The sequence below is a fragment of the Nilaparvata lugens genome, chromosome 6 (assembly GCF_014356525.2).
Source record: "Nilaparvata lugens isolate BPH chromosome 6, ASM1435652v1, whole genome shotgun sequence".
Lineage (NCBI taxonomy): Eukaryota > Metazoa > Arthropoda > Insecta > Hemiptera > Delphacidae > Nilaparvata > Nilaparvata lugens.
The window spans coordinates 27,442,333-27,467,427 of record NC_052509.1 but is presented as its reverse complement, the minus strand read 5'-3'; the positions used below and the strand labels follow the sequence as shown (position 1 = coordinate 27,467,427).

Genomic DNA, 25,095 nt, shown 5'->3' with positions numbered 1-25,095 from the left:
AATAATACTAAGTACTTGGGAATCCTAATTGATGAAAACCTTAAATGGGATGTTCATATTAAATACATGTGTAGAAAAATTAGATATTTATCTTTTAAATTTTACCAAGTTAACAGAATTCTTAATAAGAACCACCTTCTCCTTTCGTCATCTTCTCCTCATCATCCTCATCCACCTCCACCAACCCCTCTACAACCACAAGCTCCTTCTCCTACTCCTACTCCTCCTCCTCTTACTCCTTCACCTCCTCCTCCTCCTCCTTGTCATCATTATCCTCCGGCCAAATTATCATTTCTTTATATAATATTCTAGAGGGTATTGAATATATTGCCATGATTAAATTCTTATTATTGCTGGGGTTCCTGTTCTATTATATGAGTCTATTCATTCTATTATTATTGTTTTGTCATAATAACAAATTATTCTGATTTTATAACTTTGGCATAGCTTTGTACTAATGATAATAACATTGTTGTTATTATCAGTACAAATGTTATTATATTATTATTATCATTATTATGACATTTAAAACAATAATAATAGAATTATTTGAATGAATTTGAATTCGAATTAATATTGTATAATATTACATCAATAGAATTAAATATGATAATAACATTGTTGTTATTATTATATATTCGTTTTAACTCTGTTCTGTAACTATTATTCAGATATTTTTAATTCAATTACATTTATTGAATGAGCGTTAGCGAGTTGACTTGAGCCGCGTTTGGACCGAAGTTATTGACAAAATTTTAACCTAATCTCTATACAGTGTCCACTGAATCAGGTTCAGGAAATTCCCGTACATTCCCCGTATATTTCACGTTTTTCCCGGTTTTCCTTGCTGGTTGAAACACATGTTTATTGGAAAAATATAATATTCTCAAATAACAATTTCAAAAGTGCAAAAGTATGTTAATCATCAAAATGTAGCACCATTATACGATTATAACTATGTATTTTGAATAATACGAAAAAGGCAATTTAGAAGAAAAATCGAAACTCCCTAATCTACCCTTTACCCTTTAAAACATTATAGTCCAGTCACTACCGGATACATTAGTGTTTGCAATATATATTTTAGTTTGATTTTTCAATAAATCGTTTGGATACATTAGAGAATTCTAGAGTCTAGAACCAATATTTCATGCAAAATTTTCAATATCCTCTAATTGTCACAATTTAAATGTACAATTCAAAATCCCTCTTGGCGTAATTTTGTGCTCTTCAACCTGAGACCGGAGAGCGCACATAATCACGCCCAAAGGGATTTTGGATTATACATTTGAATTGTAGCAATCAGAAGATTTTGTTGATTGAAAACTAAAATTAATCAAAATTGATTATTTTGTTGAAATTTTACTCGTTTTTGTGACTCAGAACACATTACATATAGATTGATCCCTCACATAGTATATTTTCTACTATTTGATTCTGTAAATATCTTCTGTACATGAATTCGTAACAACTGGTTGAATCAGACTGACTCAAAACAAACCTTTCACATACCAGATTCTGCTAACCATGATAGTATCCTCACTGCAAGCTTTTCTCACTTGAAACCGTTTCATTACTCAGAAGCGAATAGTGTTATCAAATTAGCACCTCCACTCGACAGAAAAGTTCTCTTCCCAAGTTCCCTTGAAAGGCAGAATGTCAAGCTATGTGTTAAGGTATTTGATGAGAAAAATGTAGCAGCTTTAAAAGAATGCAACATTCAAAATGAAAGTTTTGAAACCCATGGAGAAAATCCATGCTAATTGTGAGCTCATAGAGCATCAAATTCTCTTCAATTTGATGTATAATTCCACACTTTTACGCATTTCCCTACGACTTTTGCTTCAGCTTTATCTAGTGTTGATGAAATTTCCAGTTTTGCAACAATTGACCAATTGACAAATGAATTTTGAAGGAGTGTTTTGAACACAATTTTTGACTAGTTCTTGACAATTGTAGATACTAGTTAGGAGGAGAACATATCAGAAGTCCCCATCCCTACCCCATTTTTTGAAGTGATGAGGGTGATTTAAGTGTTGCATTGCTTTTTGCTTCCACGCTTATATCTTTGCAACAATGCATTCAACCAAGATAACTGCTCTAAATTGAGTTAAATTCTCTACAATTCCTGTTGAGTGGAGTTTTGTGATATTTCCAACAGTTTTCGAGAAATCCGGTCTTGAAAGTATGTAATTGTTGGAATAACAGGTTTTCATAAAATTTTTGAATTTTTTTAATTCAAAGTATGGAAGGTATAGAAAAAATCGTGGAATGAATATTGTAGGAAATTATGTAAGCTTCAATGTTTTATTGCATAGTCATGTCCGTAAGATGTATAGTTTTCGAGTTATATGCAAGAAACCAAAAAATTGTACTTTTGAACCACCACCACCACCACCCCCTCAGCAAAGTGGGTAGAGATGGGGACTTTCGATATGTTCACCACCTTACTACCCTAAAGAGATCCGCGGGGTCAAAAATTGTCTTCCTAACTTTTCCTTCTATAAACTTTTTTGAGCATTCATTGCCTGGACTAGTACCCGCAATGCAAAAACGCATTCTTCGATGTGTTTATATTTTCATCAATAAATTGTAAATCTCTACGATATGTTTTATTCAATTTGTTCAGCCTCTTCCTCATTTAAGACATCAAGTCAAGTCACTGATAAACTGACTGACGCACTGTACAGTTGGCCGAAAACTCTGTGGAGTGTCGTGCAGAGTACAGTTCAGTACTGTTCTGAATGTTGCAAATCGATGGAAATAACACTCCCTTATTCCTTGATCAAAACTTTATTACTGACTAGCAGGTAACCCGTGCTCTGCAAGGGTCTATTTTAAAACTTGACAAATTGAAAACTTGACATAATGAAAATTTGAAGAATTTAAAACAGGCCTATAACCATCCTCGGTTAATTAAGTATCTATATGCAAAATTTCAAGTTGATCAGTCCAGTAGTTCAGACGTGCGTCAAACATAATTTTCCTATCCTGTACTAATATAAGCCAGCTCTTTACTTTATTATAGTATAGATTGGTGAGCCTGAAAAGATCCTATCCACCTGAGTACGTTTTTTTGGTTGCCAAAACATAGACTAAACCAGACACCTTTGTAGCAATATTTATTGTTACAATTGTGAGCGATGAGAATTATGCAAATTAGCCTGAGAAGTTAGCCTGTTATAAAAATGGATTGTGCTGTTCTGCTTTTCTGTGTTGTGTTGTGTTGACTCTGTAAGTGTGTGCGTAGAAGCTAGGATCCTAGGAATAACATCAATTTTCCTGGAGCAACAGTCTAGTTCATGAACCTTGCTTTTTGCGTTGTGTAGTGTCGACTCTATAGGTGTGTGTGTAGAAGTTGTGGGAAGATCAACGATTTTCCTAGAATATAAGTCTGGTTCACAACCTTATAAGGTAAGGAATTTATAGCTGCCTAGGAAAAATAGCTGTCACTTGGTGGGAGAATGTATCTTAAATTGTAGTTGTAACGTCCCTTTCTATTGGTGGAAATTTTTCTAGAGAATAGTAACTGCCAATCACAGTTGGTGTTGGTTAGGTCTATTTAGTATGGCCGATCTCACAGCTGTCCACCTCAAGACGAGAAAAGCGAAGTGGCTTCACTCAGCGTCTGTCCTCCGACATAAGCAGTACTAAATAATGTAGTCTGATCAGAACTTGGTGTTAACCATGGCTTCCATGCCAGCTTTAGGATTTTTAGTGTTTGGCTCTGGAACCTTTTGTTCCAGCAGCATTTTTGAGTTTTTTCGCCTCAGTAGTTGCTTTAATTAAGAAGCGAGAGAGAGAGAGTATCAAATTGTAACCTCACAATGGAGATTTTTCTCCTATAACCGCTACTAAAGGTACGTCATAGATTTATAATATTATTAAGGAAAATATCTTCAAAGAAAGCTTCCATCAAAGTATTTATTGTAATGTAAGAAAATTAACGATATATGTTTTGTAGAAATTTAGAATACCTATTAGTAGGAATTAAGATATTTGTTTGATTTAAACTATTTTTGAAGAGGAAGCTATTAACCTAAATTTCAATTACTGTTGGTTAATTCCAAACCAACTGATGTTCACAGTATATTATTATGAGCTCTATCAGTATTTTTTGGTTATAGATTTTATTTGTTCTTTGTTTCTAATGAAAGGCTTTCATGATTATTTAGGAAACACCTATCATGTAATTTATTCCTTCAAATTACACCATAAATGTGATTTATGTAAGAGAACTGACTAAACTAACAACAATACTCGAAATACCTTATTATGAAGTAATTCAATCAACTTGTGAATTATGTAGGCCTATTATGGAATACTATGTACTCATCGCTTTGTGTATAGGGCGTAACCCTTATTACAAATAAATTCTATTCTTTTAAATCAAGAGATTGAAGTAGGTAATGCCTACTTATGTTTTAAAGTAATTGATGTGAGCTATATAACCTAAAGTAGGTTGTTTTTATTATGTAACTGAAGTTAAGTTAATTGGTATTATCCTAGTTTATTTTTTTATTCTAACAGCGGTGTAAGTACGGGGATCAACGTACGAATCCATCATTTCATGGGTTCATGAACGTGTGTCTTTAAGCCGCTGAGACGCCTCTGAATCGATGGCCGTCCTAGCTTGGGGTATGCTGTCTCCTGTCCACCTGGACGTGTAGAGCTCGATCACCGAGCCTAGATTCAATTTGAAGAAACAGCTATGAGGTAACAACTTTTTCCAAATTAAAACGAACGTCCCAGGAACTCCGGATGTGACAAAATGGGTTTTAGTGACGACAGACTTTCAATCAAGTAAAACGTGCGGAATTAGACTTTTGTTAAATCATAATTTTGAGATATTATTGGGGGTAGATAGATTATTAATTTTATTAATTTTGGTTTGAGTAATAGATTTTCGGTTGTATCTTTACATTGAAAAGTGAGGCCATATTTTCTCTGTAAGGATCCAGCTGGGAATTTCAGTTTTCTTTGAATTTATAAATAATTATAATCTTCTAAACTACTAAAAGTTGAATGAGTACATGAATTTTTAAAGGTCCCTTATTGATTAAATTTAATGTTTTAAAATAATTCTCATCTTAAAGTTGTAAAGGATCAAATGAAGTTTCAAGGACCCTAACCTTTCCTAAATTTGTTTTGATGACATATATTTTTGAATAGTTTTTTTTAAGGTAGTATACCATGATGTGATACTTGAGGAATGTATGTCCTTGCAGCGTTCATGATATAAAGATACTGAATAGTTATTATTGGGGGGGATCATTAATATTTGATAATGTTTTAAAGTTTCCAAGTGTGTTCAAAATTTAATGTTCTAAGAATTTTATGAATTTTATGTGGATCTTTTCTTAACATATGTATGGTTATTTATGATTAACTTCTGAGACATATCGATGATAATTTTCAATAATTGCTCTTTTGAAATTAGAGTCCTTTAAGCTTTTATGATTCAATCTAAAACGTTTTCAAATGTAGAGCATACGGAGTAGGTTATTACCGTATTACCTATTTCAGAGATAACCTAACTTTAGTAATTTTGTTTTCGATTTTCATAATGTAACTTCCTTTTGTTTTATTAATTGTTGAATTTAACTGTAAGAGGTGATAATATAATTGATACCTTCTCTCTATTTCGTTGTCTCTCTTGTCATTTCTGGTTTCCCGTTCTCTAGCACTAGGTATGTTTATCAAGCATCCCTTTTATTAAGTTATATTGTGTGTGCTTCTAAATTATAAATTCAAAATTAACTTTCTAAATTCATAGCACGGCACACCTTTTGGGGGAAATTATTCAACTCTACCCACTTTTTCTTGAAATAACAATGATCAAGGCTCTTACCAACAAAAATCGATGGCAAGTGGAAAATATTTATAAAGGTGTCACTTTTTGTGAGTTAGTATAAGTTATGCTGTAGTATTTATTAAAATATATAGGATATTGAAATTACAGAATCTATTCCAGTGAACTTAATTAGTTGGTTAGTTGGTGAAATTAATATTATTAGTTTAAACATAAGAAAGTGATTATAATTTCAAAAGAAAACAATTGTCATGATACTTAGTTCTTGGTCAAAAATATTTTTATATTGAAATTTATCCAATCATTTATTTTTCAGAAATGATTCTATTTGCATTAAACATTATTTATCGATTCCTAATGTATTATCATGACAATGAATTGTTCAAAATATAGATTATCAGAAGAGGCCTGTACTGTATTAATATTCGCGAAAGTATTCTCATGTTTTCCACTTGTGATGGATAGCCAAAATTGGACCGCTAGCTGCACGGCGAATTTTAATCGAGGGCTCTGATTGGCTGAAAAGTTCAGCGTTCGGCGAACGGCATGGAGAACGGTTAAGAGAGCGGCTAGAGGGACGTCAAACGGTTCGGAGAACTTCGCGGCGGTCGTTTAACAGCTGAGTTTAAAAACTATGAAACATAATATGGCTAATGTTCGCTGCAGGGCGGATTGTACGATTCGCTACGCTGTTCGAGCTTCGGTTCGGCATGTGTGGAAATACCTTTATATCCATTTGAGGTAGAGTTCAGTATCTGGTGTAGGTATTATCGATGTTGAAATTATATGTTTTATACATATGTTTTTCAGAACCTAAAATATTATGTTTAATAATTAGTCCAGTCAATATTATATAGACAAGCAATAATAGACATGAAAAAGGGGATGTGCTTTCAATATAATAATCTAGTTCTGATTTTTCAATATATTGTTTGGATACATAAGAGAAGTCCAGAACCAATTTTTGCATGCAAAATGTCCTTATGCTAGATACAGAATGGCCCAAACACCTCGTATTTTCGGTTCACTTTCTAGTTTCCAGCTTATTTCCGCCAAATCCAGTCGTCGGACAGTTAAATTTGCTCTCGCCTTTTTTCAGATTATAAAATTCTGAATGAAATGAAATCACTTGGAGCTCTTTATATATTGACAAACTTAGATTTCAGAGCTCCTCTACATAACTTTTTGAACATTGACCTGTTAATACGATTGTTATCAGAAATTATACTAAAAACGTTGCATCCTGATTCAGTCAACAACTCTAAGATTTGTAGAGTGAGATCATATAACTGATCTCCTGTTAAATTTTTACAAGGAGATAAGCCTACAACATAACAGATAGGATACCATGAATGTTTGTATAGTTGTTGCTAAATTGCATGAATTTTCATTTGATTGAACAGCTAAACCTTCGAATTTTCGACCTTTATAATATGTTATTTCGGGCTTGACATAGATTTAGTCAATCCATAATATTACTTTTGTGTATAGCTGGAATCCATATTTCAGCCCCATTTAAGTCCTTGGGGAACGAAAATACTGATACCTTAGATAATCTATCATAATTGCTTCTAAAGCCTGGTACACAGCATATATAAGGCATGATTAACTGCACTGCACATAATCACCGAAGCAGTACCCACATGAGCAAACGCTTGGAACTGAGCGAGTCGATGCTATTTTAGTTCATACGGAGCTCAAAAATTCAATTGGGGTAGTATCAATTATTAAATGGAGGTTTCAACGTATCTATTTCAGTGGGGGAATACGGGAATCCCCGGGACACAGTCCGACAAGTCTTGTGACGTACCATTACCCAAAGTGGTAGGGGAAGAGCACGGCCAGTTCATCTAGAGTGTCCTTGCTTGAATGGTCTGATGGCGTGATGACAATATTCACCTAACATGGTTATCCCATATTAATTTATGCTAATGTGGAGGATAATCTAAGTAGTGTTTTTTGTAATTAGTATTGCATCCTAATTCAGTAGTGAAGGAAGTAGTGTGTTTAGTTCGGTTCAGAGGTCACATGTAATAATTATTTTCTATACAGTACCTAATGGCATTAAGGGAGATTCCCGGGGTACGTCGTGGTGCGACACTTTTCACTTGCAACGATGGTTTCTATTACCAGTATATTAGCATATCAAGAGTGAAAACACATTACCGTTGCTACTTAAACACGTGTAGAGCTAGGATTTGGGTTGAACATAGAAGTAAAAACATTACAAATAATGAAAATTTCCCTTGCCATAATCACAGCCCAGATCCTCTGCTAGAAGCTAAGCATGTGCTACGAGAAGCAATATTTCAGCGGGCCGAACGTGAATCAACACAGCTGAAAAGGATTTTCGACGAGGAGTGCAATAAGTAAGTTTATCAATAAAATTCAATACTTTAATTAACTATATATTTAATAATCGAACGGGACCTACAATGCAAATAATGTTTGCCTAAAGTTAATAAATCTATGAACGGAAATTTCAAAAATTTTATTGTTCCAAAGTATTTGAATCAATTACCACTTCATATTTTATCAGCGAATAGCCTGAATTTGTTTTCAATACAACTCAAAAATTGGATTTTCTCATTCCAGGATATGAAATTATCAACTTGTGACTTATTATGATATGAATAAATTTGTAATTTCTTCTATTATTTTGTTTTGTTACATAGAGTCATGACTATTGTATTAGTTTCAGAATAATATTATTTCTAAAACTTGGATTTTACAGTTGGGTTATGGGTACTCATAAGCGTTAAGTTAGTTTTCGGTTATGTTTGGCTTTCAACCTGTTTCTCATGGAATCTATTATTTTTTATTGAGTGTAATCAATGTGTTAATAGTTAATACTGTATTTCACTAGGTTATCCCGGGTCGCACGAATGTGCGACTTTATTAAACTCTTCTTTTTCTTTTCATTTTTATTCTTCTCTTTATTCTACTACTCCTTCCTCTTCTTCTTCTTCTTCTGTTTCTTCTTCTTTTTCTTCTTCTTCTTTTTCTTCTTCTTCTTCTTCTTCTTCTTCTTCTTCTCCTTCTTCTTCTTCTTTTACTTCTTCTTCTTCTCCTCCTCCTTCCTCTTCTCCTTCTCCACACAATGGGTGTTTACATTTAAAATATTCGAGTTACAACCCCTAAGTCACCCCCTTATGAGGGGTTGAAATTCAGTTGTGCGTAAAAAGGTAGAGTATTTGACCAATAATTTATCTTGAAAGTTACAGTATTATATCTACAACTGTCTCCAACTTATTGGAGGGTTCCCATACATATGACTCACTCTGTATAATGTAAACATTAAGGAACGCACATTTACGCCACAACTTTCTTATTTCAGACTGAACGCAAAGGGATAATGTCGTGAATCAAACTAAATTCAAACTTTTTTGTAAAAGTACAGCGCCGGAAAGCGTGTTTGGATACGAGTGCACCCCTCGTTTATAGTTTAAAATCTATTCAATACAACTAAGAAACTCAAGGGTCCACCAACTCTACCATAAAATCTTTCAATTTCAGAGTTTCCAGTGAAGTAGCCCAAAGTTTGGCTTTTGGAACAATCGAATCATCAATGCGGAAATGTAGAAAACTGAATGGTAAAGACAGTTATCGTGATTTCCTTCCTTGCCCCCACCCCTCCCTCTTCATCGTAGAAGGAAGCAGCCAAAGGCAGCTTCCCCCTCCAGTTTCAGTTGGCATGAAGTGCTCGAAGCTACAACATTATTGCTGCTTTGAAGCCCCGGTTTCAACTGCATTTTTCTTCAGTTTTTCAAGTAAGTTTTCGTTTATAATCACACAGCTCTTTTCTTTTGTTCACCCGCGGTCCAGCTTCTGCCATAGATTTTGCTGATATGTTGAAGGCAGAGGAGTGGGCTAGATTCTCAGAAACCCTAGATGGGAAAAAATTTTTCATCGACAACATTGTGGTTGGGGAGTGGAGCAACTTGGTATTTGTCTCCGAAAATACCAAACACCTCCTATCAACGGCTGAAGAACTTTTTTTTGATGGCACTTTTAAAACAGTGCTGTCAGTTCCAGGTCTTGCACAGCTGTTCATCGTAAATGCTGTAGCATTCGACCATGTAAGTACATGCTATCAAGACTTCAACTTTGGCCCGTTTTTAACCCTCATAGCGCCCTGGAAAAACTTAATAGGTGCGCCCCCCTCTCATTAAGTTTGGTTTCAGACCCTAGAAAGACAACAGGGGTCACGCGTATATTTACTGTTGTTACCTTGACTGCAGTAAATTTGTAGATCTGGGATTTTTTGTATTCTCTAACTAGCCCATCAACTTCCTACACACGTGATTTACAAGATTTAAGTCGGTCAGAAGTGGGTGAAAAAAACCAACCCCTGTTGGTTGTCTTCAGTGTATAGTTGATTCATTTAAGCTTCGCTCAAAAATTTTGCTTATTTTCGAACATCATTGATGTAGACGATCCGAATTATAAATTCATAGTTATAAATATGCTCGAAGTCGATGATAATATTAGTAAAAATTGTTTAAAAGTATCATAACAACACATTATTCATCTATATTCACAATTGAACATGTTTTTTTCACAGACTGGATAAAAACCATCACAATCAAATAGAAAATTCTGGGTATTTTTGAGCTACTGCAAAAAGTATCAAATTCGGTGGCTCATTAGGTTATTTGTTATTATTTATATCCATCCCATTGATGAAATTTGAAAAAATCATGTAAGAGACATCAAAAGTTGATACTTGAAAGGTTGATCATGGAAAACAGTGTAAAAAATTTATTTATTTATTAAAATGGATCTAGTAGTAATTTTTAGATATTTTATAGTTGGGGTTATGCGTAACCCCATGTTTTATTCAAGCATTGCTTGTTTTGTGTTGTCTTTCTAGGAATAAATTCAAAAAATAGATTAATTTCCAAAAAAATAATTGAAGTTACTGGTTTTACGCTTGAAATCTCAATATCATTATTTGATGATACTCTTAAAATTCAAGGGTGATATATTCCAGTGTTTGGCGGTATCATCAATAACTTAAAATGTGTAGCAACAATTCCTATTTAAATAATATAGAAGTCACCAAATACTCGAACCTCTCTATAACGAACCTCCACTTAACGAAATCCTGTACACAACGAATTCACCTGGTTCCATGACATTTTAGAGTTTTGGCCGCTTATTTACATCTGACGAATTTCGGACTTCTTAACAACAAAAGTTTTCTATTCATTTCAACATACAAAATGTAGTGTGTATGGGAATCAGACGGTCATTTTCAAGGAATTCTTTAGTTTCAGCAGAAGGGTCAATAGACTAGAAATAATGGCACTTCAGGTAGGGAGAAGAAAGGGTGGTAGACAGACAATAGAGGGTGAAACACATGTCGGAAATTGAATGCAAGTTACTAGGAATTGAATTCCAAGAACTTGTCATTATTGTAGACCAGGCAGGTGAACGACTGGACTTCCCCATTCCCGCTTTTGTCACACATTTCTACTCTTCAAACTGACTATAGGCTTAGGCTGGCTTCACACTCGTGATTTTTTCGTCGACCGATAGTGAAAATATTATTACTTCAGAAGGCTTTATCATTCAAGTATTCATAATTCTCAACTTGACAACTAGAATTGGTGTAGGGAAGCATTTATAGGTGTTATATAGGTGTTATATTGTAAGGCTTCTGGAAATTTCTACTTTACACGGGACAAAGAGGGTACCTTATCGAATTTCAGAAGTGAACACTCTGATGTTTCCAGTTTTAAGTCTATAAATAAACTATGAAAAGATACATAGGTTTTTCAAAATTAACACACATAGAAACAATTCTCTATCAGGTAAAACAATGTACATTATGGTGAACCTGTAATTATTCTGCCCGTTGAGTAGCCTTGAACTGATCAAGGGACGAACCTAATCTCCTGAACGACGGTTTTTTTGCGACAGCAGTGACAATATCAGCCTGTGTATATTTCAAAAAGTACAAAAGCAACAAATGCCAAACAGAATTAGAATTTGAAATAGAACTAGAAATCTATTTTCTGAAAAGCAAATATACTTTTACAAATATATTGTTAGTAGACCTAAATATTTTTATATATTTAACGATTTTTACATAAATTTGATATTTTGTGCTAAGATGGTTACCATGTGTAATTTTCAGGAGAGACAATAAAAAAATTATATTATCATCTGTATTCATTTCCAAAAAAGAGGAAATTCCTTTTCCTTTCATATTATCCTTATTTTTTAAAGTCTTTAATAATGAAGGGTAGGTAATACAAGATTTTTATATTGTTTTTATTAATTTGAACAATAGTAACCCATGTAAGTAAAGTGTTTCTACTGCAAATATTCTATATCCTTCGGCCGAAGTTCCTAAATATATAAAAAAATGATGATCACTTGAGAAACTAGAACAGTATTCCGTATTCATTGTACTGCAACAATGAAATGAGACAAAAAAAACGAAATGAGACGAATAGTGGATTGGTTTCATATTATCCTTATTTTTTAAAGTCTTTAATAATGAAGGGTACTACAAGATTTTTATATTGTTTTTATTAATTTGAACAATAGTGACCCATGTAAGTAAAGTGTTTCTACTGCAAATATTCTATATCCTTCGGCCGAGGTTCCTAAATAAATAAAAAATGATGATCACTTGAGAAACCAGAACAGTATTCCGTATTCATTGTACTGCAAAAATGAAATGAGACAAAAAAAACGAAATGAGACGAATAGTGGATTGGTTAGAAATAGTCAGGAGGGTGATAGTAATACTGTAGAAACTGGTAAGTTCCCCCGGGCTAGAACTTGCTAATTTTAGGATATTGTTAACTAATTTTAGAGTTAACTAAAGATACCATGGTTGAAATATGAAAACTAGTTTCTATTCCAAAGAACAGGTAGTTGTCAGGGCAGCAAGACTTCTTAGGCCTATGTTTTGGGCTATGAATACAGCGACCACATAATACAATAATACAATTTGTACTATGTGGTTGCTGTATAAATAGGCCTTTGACCTATTCAATAGGAAATCTAATTATAAATCACAAGATATTTTATGATTACTCCAAATTGAACAAACGCATTTTCCCAGTTGCACAAGAGCCTGTTGAATTTTAATCATGATCAAATGCCAAAAGAAGCAATTAGGGAAGTCTTTTTTGAAAAGAATGCTTCTCTTCACATAGCATTCAATCATGGTTAAAGTTTGACATGCTTTTGTGCAACCGACCCAATCCTGGATGGCACACTACCTGCTGGCTGTTGTTACTCCATCTCTTTCTATTCAATACCATTTCCTATCTTCTTCCTTGTCTTTCAATTTCATGGCAACTACGTCTTCGAAACAATGACTTTTGTATAATTCATGAGAGAAGAGTTGAAATAAATTCAGAATTATCTAACGTTTTATTGGATAATTCTATCGAAAGAAAAGGTTTCAACCAAAAATGAATTATAAACCAGAAAAACATTTTCAGTGGTGCCGGGGGTGAAGCCCCCTGCCGAGTGCAAAGTGCGAGTTATAAATACTAGGCACAGGATCATTCCTTAGAACTGAATCTTAGATCTCGAAGAAGATCTAAATTATAAGAAGAATAAGAATTATAAGATCTTATTATTATAAGAAGGTAAATTTTGATATAACTTTTGATTAGACTAATCATCATACTATGTAACCTTTTTCTATTGTCTGAAGCTTATGAATTATGTAACTTTAAAATTGTTGTGACGTTGGCCATTCATTTTCAAATGTTTTATGTCAATAAATGAATTTTTAATTATATTAAGTTCAGCATGTAAAATAAAGAAATCCGCATCTTTTCATCCTCCAATATACTTTCGTCAACAGAGGTGGTCAAGTCTTATCAAATAGGAAAGAAAAAATTCTCTTCAATTTGATGGTTTATTTAATCATTTTATGATTTCCATAAATGGTTATAGCAGCTTCAGTGTTGAGTGTCAAATTGTCAATACAGCATCAAGTGTCAACTTTTCGGTACTTCACCTTTAGCACATGGTTTGGGGATGAGGATTTTCAATATGTTCAGCTCCTAACTAGTCTTAATGTATCTGCAGAATCAAAAATTGTGTTCCAGATATTGTGTTCAAATTACATTGATAAATGATCAATTACTGCTGTATTGAGGGTGTTGAAATAATACATCAAATTGAAGAAAATTGAATCCTCTACAACTCAACGTTCAGTACTCATTTTCTCAATGCATTTTTGTTAAGTCATAAGCACTGAAAGTGCAAAAAGTTGTGAGAAAAACTGTATTTTCAAGGATTTCACACTTTTAAAAGCGAATATCTAAAAAATTAAAGGAGATATCACAAAACTCCACTGTACTAAACTTGTACAGAATATATCTAGCTTAAATTTTGTTCAGTTAATCATGTCGCTGGAATGCATTATTCTCAAGATACATGCGTGTAAGCCAGGAATAAAAGAATCAAACTTTCAAACCACCCTCTTCCCTTAAGCACAAGGGGTAGGGATGAGGACTTTTGATATATTCACCTTCTAAGTAGTCAAAACAAAGTTGCGAAGTCAAAAATTGTGTTCCAAACATTCCCTCCAAATTTCCCTGTCAATTGATCTATTGTTGTTGAACTGAAGTTTTTACACTCAACACTATAATGGCTGCAACAATCGTGGGGAGATGCGTAAAATAATGAAAAGATTCATGAGTTTGAAGAGAATAAGGTGCTCTATAGGCTCATGATTGGCACAGATTTTTTCATTCAATCGTGGGAAAGTTATAAGGCCAAAAAGATGAAAAAATCTGAAACTATGAAACTAATCTAGAATACTATGAGATATATGGAAAAATGTTAAGGATGAAACTTGTAGGCTAATTCGTAAGCTTTAATTTTGTATTTGACAAAAATTTCCGAAAGACGAATTTGTTTAAGATATATGCAGAAAAAACAGAATATGGAACTTTTAAATAACCCCCACCCACTTAACACAGGGGGTAGGAGTGAGGACTTTTGTAATGTTCACCTACTTACTATCCTTAAAAGTGTTGTGGGGTCAAAAATTGTATTCCAAACGTTTCCTTCTATAATCTTTCGTTGACTGGACTAGTATTGAATTACACAAATGTGTTATAGTTTGCATCGTCTGTTGTTTTATGATGTAACGAGTTTTTTTTGTGGGGGGGGAGTAGGCAGGGAATCGACCTTCACTAGATTAGTTTGTATTTTTGAATGCTGAAAACTCTGTTATATACAGATCATTTTCAAACAAATTTCCCCTTATGATTGCATAGGCTACATTCACTTTTCAGGTGTTGGATTGCATAAATGCATAGTGGAAAGTTCTATTCTTGTAGCAATTCATTTTCGGAAAATTATGCCATACTAAAAATTCTACTGTGAACGGATATGGGTATACTAGATACTCTTATGAGAGACTACATTGAGTCCATAAGCCATCTTGACTGAGACTCTGAGTCAGTAATGTTATATGACAATATTATATTTATTTGTTTGAAAATGTTTATTTTTTATTTTATAACAAAGTTATATAATTTTTTGTAACTCTTGTGATATAAAATTGTTTTATAACAGTTAAATAGTATAAACGAGGCTTAATCAAAACACTGATTCTTCAAAATTGATAGTATTTTTTTCTTTTTTGCCTCCTTTCAATCCTGATTCCTGAGGTATGGAAGTATTGCAGCATTTCAAACTATTATTGGGTGATTGAAAATGTTATATTCATTATTTAAGTTTCATCCAATAAAATACTTGGTTCAACAATCAAATAATCAAGTTGAACAACTCTTAACGGGAGAAAATAATGGTTTTCGGCATAATATTATGCCTGTTATTTCAATAACCATCAAAGTTACTAACCTCTTACTAGTTTTATTGGATTCATCAGCAAGTTTTACATAAGATCCAATCATTTATATACCGAAATAAGCTACCAAAAAATATACGAGCTTAGTGTGCCACAATCTGTTATCCGTCCCAGTGTGAAAGAGTGAACAGGACCGAGTGCGAGGGAATGAGTAGCAGACGAAACAGATGACGTAGTAATCAGTGGATCCTCAGTTAGCCAGTTCCGGACTTCGCCATTTCTGTCGACTGCTGTTGAAAAGAGGGAGAGTCAGTGAATTCTCAGTCAACGAATTCCGGTCGATGCATAAACAGCCACTTCCACAGTTAGTCAATTCCGATCAGCGCAGTTAAGTTTCATATGGCAGATTTAACATTGAGTCAGCGAGTTCCGAGTTAGCCAATTGTAGCGACCCGTTTGGGGAGGCTGTTTCAACTGTCATATTGCTGAATTATTTGTAGCACAAAAACTGATAATTGAAACTATATTGAGCAAACCCAGGCTCTATCCAACCGATATGGTTTTTAGTGATTTTGTGGTCATGACTATACTTCAATTATACATAAAAACTGTAATTGAGTACTTAATAAAACATAGATCCGATTTTACTCTCACAATGAACTCTACTCTCAATTATTATAATCTAAGGGCCACTGCTAACAAATGTGTAACCTATAACACTAATATTGAATGTATAAGGAGGCAGTTAATTTATATAGGTACTAAAATAATAATCCTCATTCCAAATCACTTTCTCATGGACAATAAAATCAGCGGAAAAATTAAACTGGATATAAAAAACTAGACATACAGTAATTTCTTTTCCCATTTAGATATATGACTCGAGATTTCAGCATTTTTTTCATTAGTTTCTTTCATTTTTCAGTGGACTACCTTTAATTGGAGTACCTATTCCTCTGTTTTCTTCCTCCCCCCCATTTCTCCTTTCCCTTTTTTCCTCATCACTTCTCTTCTCTTCTCTGCCTGCCTATCACATGGGAAACCATAGTTGGCTAGGTATCTTCCTCTCTTTTTTCCCCTTCTCCAACACACACAAACACAAAGCCCATAGTTTTTTATATTTGTAACATTTTATTTGTTTCATAATTCTTTGTAATTTTGTTTCGTCTTGTTTTGTGTGTTTTCAATGAATTGAAATTGAAATTGAATCAGCATACTGCTAGAAATTTTGATGGTCGATTTATTGTGACACTTCCACGTAGGGATACATTTCACACTCTGGGACAGTCCAAGTTCCAAGCTGAAAAACGATTTCACTTACTTGAAAAAAGACTTGCCTCCGATCCAGATCTGAAGTCACAATATGTTGATTTTATGTCTGATTATCAAGCACTAAATCACATGACTGCTGTGCCACCACTTGCTGACACTGAAAAGGGATACTTCATCCCTCATCACCCTGTGTTTAAATTGGACTCTACAACCACTAAACTAAGGGTAGTTTTTGATGCATCAGCCAAAACCTCCACTAGTGTTTCACTGAATGATGTTCTGCATATAGGTCCAACTGTCCAACCAGCCCTTTCTGACATTGTCATACGATTTCGCAAGCATCCTGTTGCCTTTGTTGCTGACATTGCAAAGATGTATAGGCAAATTTTGTTGAATCCTGCCGATTGCAACTTCCACCGAATTCTATAGCGTGATGATGTCTCTCAACCAATCCAGCAATACCAATAGAATACAGTCATTTATGGTACCGCCCCAGCGGCATTTCTTGCCACCACCTTCTTCGTTGGTGCTCAAAATAAATTGCAGGAACTATATGAATTTCTGGCTTCACCTTAGAATCAAAAATCATTGCAAAACTCTGCAGCCACATTCAACATCCAATGGAATTTCATTCCACCCAGAGCTCCACATCATGGTGGTCTCTGGGAAAAAGTGATTGAACAATTCAAAGCTATTTCTAAAATTGTATCCCTGAAGCAAATCCGAAATTTTGAAGAGTTGCTCACACTTTCAGCACTGGTGGGAGCCATCCTCAATTCAAGATCCCTGGTCCCTCTGTCAGAAGATCCACATGACTTGGCATACCTGTCGCCAGCTTATTTCCTTACTGGTAGATCACTCACTGCCTTACCTACAAGACAGCACAACACAAAACACATCAATCACCTTGCTTGTTGGCAACGTCTTTCTGAAATGACAAAAAAGCTTTGGAAACGCTGGTCATTAGAATACTTGGCTAATCTACAGCACAAACAAAAATGGACTATCTCATCTCCCAACATCAAGCTTGGCACACTAGTGTTACTAAAAGATCCTGATACCCCTCCAACTGTTTGAAGGCTTGGTCGCATTGTTGAATTGTTTCCTGGCTCTGATGGTATGGTTCGGGTTGTTCTGGTCCTTACTGCCTGTGGTCCCTTCAAGCGGTCAATCAATAGCACTGCTCCGTTGCCTACTGATGATGAGTGAGTGCATCATTCCTTCTAACATATTTCTATTTCTTCTAATTATTATGCAATTCCTTGAATTCCATAATGAGGCCCGCCTTATGTTAAAATTCACAATGCACTCACCTTGTATATTTTATATTCTAATTCGGTTTTAGTTTCAGGTTATATTGTCATCTGTAGTCCACTGTCATTGCAGACGATTCTCCACCATCTTGCTAGCCTTGGCACATATGGTTTTGTGTACATTGTAAATCAGCTGCTTTTCACTGTCTATGTTGGTGATTTTGGTATTTTTATTTTCACAATCTATTCTTATTTTGTCTACACTTGATATTTGTGTGATGAAATTTATCATTCCTAGTCACTGATTATTGTTCTAAATAATTATTCCACATTTTGTGTTCCACTCCTTGCACTTCAATTCGAGGTTGGTATACCTTCTTCTTCCTGTCCTAGCCTTCCTCTCGGTCATTGGAATGTCATTGCAAGCTCGGAATTTTGTCCTCAATTTTCATCAAAATGATTTTCAATCATCCTTCGAGTGAAACCAAATTATCTAAAATCTTCAAGCTAATATCAATCTTCAGAATGTAAAATTTCAGTTTCAGTGATGTATTATGTTACATTATTCACAGTTTTGTGCCTTGTTCATCAACTTTAAACTGGGATCTGATTTCAACCATGCGACAAACTTTATTCATGTTTCTTAGTCAGCTTCAATGCCTCGATTCAATTTTATCAAACAATTAAATTCAAGGCATGATTAAATTTCTACATGCAAACGAACTTTCTCATGTCTTCCACTGATGTCAAACTGTAACCTGTACTTCTCGTATCAATGATGTCTCCTGCCACCTGCGTCCAGCCCTGTCTCCTGACAACCTTGGAGTATTACAACCTGCTGTCTGGTTTTTCTTGCTTGGAAACCACGAAAATCTTTCAGTTGAGTATTAAGCATAATTCTACTTTGTTATGTTGGAACCTTCAGTTCCAATTATTCTACTTGGCCCTAGCGCCTATGATTTGACTATGTGTTATGTTAAAACCTTCAGTTTCAATTATTCAACTCCTGGACCTAGCGCCTATAATTTGTTATGGTGAAACAATTGGTTTCAAACTTATTATTTGGCTGCAACGCCCTTAACATCTTATTGTGAAACATTTAGTTTTAAGGGCACGCCACACCAAGCTCGCTACCGCGGCGGTAGCGAAGTTTTAAAAATCGCTAGCCATGTATTCAGGTTGATCGCGACACACCGAGTTCACTACCGCGGCGGTAGTACGGCGCACTACCACCTACGACCGCCTGCTAGGCGATTCAACAAAAGTTCGCTGAGAGGTAGTACGGCGGACAAAGCGAGCTCAGTGTGGCGCGCTCAACCTGAATACATGGCAGGCGATTCGAAGAGGTAGCGCAGTGCTGAGTGCTGTAGTCACGCCTTCCCCCCACTACTAGACTCACTACTCGGAGACTACCGCTAGCGGACGTTTTTCGGTGTGGCGTGCTCAGCCGAGAAAACTACCACCAGCGGTACTACCTCGGCGGTACTGGCGAGCTTGGTGTGGCGAGTCCTTTAATCTTACTACTTGATTTGACTCTCGGCCCTAGCACCCTTAACCTCTTATAGTGAAACATTCAGCTCTAAGCTTACTATTCGATTTGACTCTCGGCCCTAGCGCCCTTAACCTCTTATGGTGAAACATTCAGCTCTAAGCTTACTATTTGATTTGACTCTTGGCCCTAGCGCCTATTGACTTATGTTGAAACATACAGTTCTAATCTTATTACTTGATTTGACACTTGGCCCTAGTGCCACAATTTTGTATATTGAAACACTTAGTTTTAACTATTTTACTCAGCCCCGACACCTATGTTTTGTTATATTCAAACATACAATTTTTTCTACTACTCAGACTCAGACCTAGCATCCATAATTGTTTTGATTAAGTTCCTGTTCTAAAATTGCTGTTTAACCTATGTTCATGTATTTTGCTAAAATTGTCATATTCAATTTCAATAAAATCTAGCACTCATCTTAATAAGTTTGAATTATTACTTTCCTTGCCCTATTACCATAGGTAAGGGAAGTATTGCTTTCCAAAAAAAAATTAAGGTACCCCAATTTCTAAATTCCCATACTTTTCAAGGTCTCCTGAGTCCAAAAAAGTGGTTTTTGGGTATTGGTCTGTATGTGTGTGTGTGTGTGTGTGGTGTGTGTGTGTGTGTGTGTGTGTGTGGTGTGTGTGTGTGTGTGTGTGTGTGTGTGTGTGTGTGTGTGTGTGTGTTGTGTGTGTGTGTGAGTGTATGTGCGTCTGTGTACACGATATCTCATCTCCCAATCAACGAAATGACTTGAAATTTGGAACTTAAGGTCCTTACACTATAAGGATCCGACATGAACAATTTTGATCAAATATTATTCAAGATGGCGGCTAAAATGGCGAAAATGTTGTCAAAAACAGGGTATTTCTCGATTTGCTTGAAAACGGCACCAACGACTTTAATTTATTAAATTTATACCTAGAATAGTAATTGATAAGCTCTATTAACTGCCACAAGTCCCATGTCTGTAAAAATTTCAGGAGCTCCGCCCCATCTATGCAAAGTTTGATTTTAGATTCTCAATTATCAGGCTTCAGATACAATTTTAACAATGAATTTTGAGTGGAAATGATTAAGCATGAGAATCTCTACAACTAATGTTCATTAACATTTACACCTAAAATTAAAAATAAGCTCAAAATTCGAGAAAATGTGTTTATCCAATTGCAAACTGTTGGCAACTGTTGATTCTATTAAATGATTGACTATGAAGGGATAGCAGACCTAGTATGTCTCCAGCGTTATTGTCCTGTCACCAGCTGGTTCAGATCTTTGTTTATAAGTAGACTTGAGATGTGCGTGGACACTAGCATCAGGTGATCAATTTCAATAACGGCAAGGAAAGTTGTGTGAGTGCGCCACACCAGATTTTTTTAGCCTTTGTTTCATACATTGTATTCTCAAGTTTACATTGTATTTTAAGATCAAGTTTGGTATAAATTGCTCTGCTGCATATGTTCTTAAAACTCATTATTAATTACTTCTGTTGGCTAGAGCCTATTATATCAAAATTATTATCCTTTTGAAGATTTTCATGATTTACAATAAATTTCAGTACAATTATTTTTTGCCAGCATTTGACTTGATTATTCTACAATCCTTGAATTGCCTTGCTGTAGTTGTCATCTTACAGCTAATTTTCAATTGCCCATGCGCTCAACTACTGATCGCATGAGCTGGTCCTCCATCTGCCATTGGAACGATTATGTGGTGCTGTGTAACTAATGTTAATCATCCACTGCTCTTATCTTGAAACACACCAACTATAATAGATTAGGCCGGTAAACAATCTTTCTCACCAGAAATTACAAGAAGCAGCCGCTCTGGGGCGACTGCTGCTCCCTGCATGTTAGATAACAGAACGCTCAAACCAGTAAACAAAATCTGGAAATTTCTGGTTCAGATGAATCCGCTGCTGTTAATTCACAGGGCTGACGCCAATGATGATGATTTACCCACTCGACTCTAAGCTTAGCAAAATACATCTGACTGCCGACCCTATTTTTCCTCTAAAATAAAGAGAATTCGCTAAATTATATACTGAATGACGGTTCTCCATTGGTCACAAAATCCACTTTGTGACACTATAAAGTGTTGATGATCTTTTTCATTAAGTGTATAACAGGTTACCCTTGGAATTGAAATAGCTGAATGTTATGGTAAGCTTCAAGGTTGAATTAAAAGTCTGGTTATTAGAAACAGATGATTTTGAAGTCTTCTCCAACAAATTAACTTTGAATCCTGATAGGAATAAGTTTCTTTGATTTTATTATTTATTTCCTTGGAAATAAATATCCAAGGATTAGATGCAAAAGCATGGCTGAAATTTCAAAATGTTGGTATCAATTTTTTTTTTTTAATTTTCTATGGCTACAATAGGTTTAAAAAAGGGGCAATGCAATGTAAAATTTGACTAGGAATCCAATGAAACCAGTTCCAGGTTCGTAACTCCAGTAGTTTTTGAAATATTGCAAAAAATGTGCAGAAAAGTGCAAATTTTTTGCTTTAAAAGATGTTAACTTGTTTTTTCATGGTGATTAATAGGTCTTTCAAACTATTGGATTTATTAAAACCATGAATTCTAAAGAAAAAATGTTCATTCACTTGATAGCCTAAACTCAAAATTGTTTGAGATATTTGGGCAAATAAAAATATTGCAACTCCATTATTTGCTACCTAGGAAAATCATAGGTTAGGAAAAGCTTAGATTAGAGAAAGCTTAGGTTAGAAAAAGCTCGGATCAGGGAAAGCTTAGGCTGGGAAAAGCTTAGGTTAGGAACAGCTTAGGTTGGGAAAAGCTTAGATTAAGAAAAGCCATGATTAGGGAAAGCTATGGTTAGGGAGAGCTTAGGTTAGGAAAAGCTTAGGTTAGGAGAAGCTGTGGTCAGGAAAAGCTTAGGTTGAGAAAAGCTCAGGTTGGGAAAAGCTTAGATTAGGGAAAAGCTTAGATTGGAGAAAAAGCTTAGGTTAGGAATAGCTTAGGTTGGAAAATGCTAAGATTGGGGAAAGCTTTGGTTAGAAGAATCTAGAGTCAGGAAATTTTGGGTTGAGAAATTTTAGATTAGGAAAAGCTTAGATTAGGAAGAAGCTTAGGTTAGGAAAAACTCAGGTTAGGAAAAGCTTGGATTAGGGAAAAGCCCAGATTAGGAAAAAGCTCAGGTTAGGGAAAGTGTAGGTTAAGAGAAGCTCAGGTTGGGGAAAGCTTAGATTAGAAGAAGCTTGAATCAGGTAAAGCTTAGGTTAGGAAAAGCTTAGTTTGGAGAAAGCTTGGGTTAGGAGAAGCTAGGGTCAGGAAAAGCTTAGGTTAGGAAAAGCTTAGGTTAGGAAAAACTTTGATTAGGACGAGCTTAGGTTGGGAAGAGCTTAGATTAGGGAAAGCTTGGGTTAGGAGAAGCTAGGGTCAGGAAAAGCTTAGATTAGGAAAAGCTCAGGTTAGGGAAAGCTTGGTTTAGGGAAAAGCTTAGGTTAGTGAAAGCTTAGATTAGCAGAAGCTTGGATCAGGAAAAGCTTAGATTAGGAGAAGCTAGGGTCAGGAGAAGCTTAGGTTAGGGGAAGCTTAGGTTAGGAGAAAGCTCTGGCTAGGAAATGCTTGGTTTGATTTAATTATTTTAAAAATCTTTTCAAGCTTCTTATCTGCATTGGAAGCATGTGATCCTCGTTATTGGTCTGCACTATGCCTATGCAAACATATTGAACTCTTCTAAAGCTAAAATACTAAATTTTCTTTCATTTTTTTCCAAATATCTTGATAATTTATGAAAGTTTACCACCTCAAATTTATTCCAATGGATCCCCTGCAAAAATCTAAATGATATTTAACCAATTCAATAGTCACTAAAATTAGTAAAAAATGATTAAATATGAAAATTGAAAAGTATTGAGTGTGCAATTTTTTTCCAAATATCTCGAACAATTTTGAGTTTAGGCTACCAAAAGACTTGACATTTTTTCTTTAGAATTAATGATTCTACTAAATCCAATAGTTTAAAAGACCTATTTTTTTGTTAACAACTTGTTTCCATGGTAATAAAAAGGTCTTTTAAACTATTGGATTTTGTAGAATCATTAATTCTAAAGAAAAAATATCTAGTCTTTTGATAGCCTAAACTCAAAATTGTTCGAGATATTTGGAAAAAGAATTGCACACTAAATACTTTTCAATTTTCATATTTAATCATTTTTTACTAATTTTAGTGACTATTGAATTGGTAATAGCTAATCTAAGCTTTTCCCCAACCTGAGCTTCTCTTAACCTACACTTTCCCTAACCTGAGCTTTTTCCTAATATGAGCTTTTCCCTAATCTAAGCTTTTCCTAATCTGAGTTTTTCCTAACCTAAGCTTCTTCCTAATCTAAAATTTCTCAACACAAGATTTTCCCGACTCTAGATTCTTCTAACCAAAGCTTTCCCCAATCTAAGCATTTTCCAACCTAAGCTATTCCTAACCTAAGATTTTTCTCCAATCTAAGCTTTTCCCTAATCTAAGCTTTTCCCTAATCTAAGCTTTTCCCAACCTGAGCTTTTCTCAACCTAAGCTTTTCCTGACCACAGCTTCTCCTAACCTAAGCTTTTTCTAACCTAAGCTTTTCCTAACCTAAGCTTTTCCTAACCTAAGCTCTCCCTAACCATAGCTTTCCCTAATCATAGCTTTTCTTAATCTAAGCTTTTCCCAACCTAAGCTGTTCCTAACCTAAGCTTTTCCCAGCCTAAGCTTTCCCTGATCCAAGCTTTTTCTAACCTGAGCTTTCTCTAATCTAAGCTTTTCCTAACCTATGATTTTCCTAGGTAGCAAATAATGGAGTTGCAATATTTTTATTTGCCCAAATATCTCGAACAATTTTGAGTTTAGGCTATCAAGTGAATGAACATTTTTTCTTTAGAATTCATGGTTTTACTGAATCCAATAGTTTTAAAGACCTATTAATCACCATGAAAAAACAAGTTAACATCTTTCAAAGCAAAAAATTTGCACTTTTCTGCACATTTTTTGCAATATTTCAAAAACTACTGGAGTTACGAACCTGAAACTGGTTTCATTGGATTCCTCGTCAAATTTTACATTGCATTGCCTTTTTTTAAACCTATTGTAGCCATAGAAAATTAAAAAAAAAAAAATGATATCAACATTTTGAAATTTCAGCCATGCTTTTTCATCTAGTCCTTGGAGATTTATTTCCAAGGAAATAAATAATAAAATCGAAGAAACTTATTCCTATCAGGATTCAAAGTTAATTTGTTGGAGAAGACTTCAACATCATCTGTTTCTAATAACCAGACTTTTAATTCAACCTTGAAGCTTACCATAACATTCAGCTATTTCAATTCTAAGGGTGACATGTTATACACTTAATGAAAAAGATCATCAACACTTTATAGTGTCACAAAGTGGATTTTGTGACCAATGGAGAACCGTCATTC

The 25,095-nt window shown here is 34.8% G+C and overlaps 2 protein-coding genes across 3 annotated transcripts in view; one reads left to right on the top strand and one right to left on the bottom strand.

Annotated features, from left to right (window-relative positions):
* Positions 1-25,095, bottom strand: part of LOC120351867 (pickpocket protein 11-like) — a 115,410-nt gene that overhangs the window by 72,163 nt on the left and 18,152 nt on the right. The window lies entirely within an intron of this gene.
* LOC120351868 lies at positions 6,069-10,146 on the top strand. Of its 2 annotated transcripts, XM_039430573.1 has the most exons (3): positions 6,069-6,553; positions 8,074-8,181; positions 9,329-10,146. In XM_039430573.1, the coding sequence occupies exons 1-3, from the start codon at positions 6,447-6,449 to the stop codon at positions 9,657-9,659; spliced, it is 546 nt and encodes a 181-aa protein (XP_039286507.1). In that variant the 5' UTR covers positions 6,069-6,446; the 3' UTR covers positions 9,660-10,146. The 2 variants fall into 2 exon arrangements, with proteins under 2 accessions (XP_039286507.1, XP_039286505.1); XM_039430571.1 differs by lacking the exon at positions 6,069-6,553 and having other exon boundaries at positions 7,254-8,181.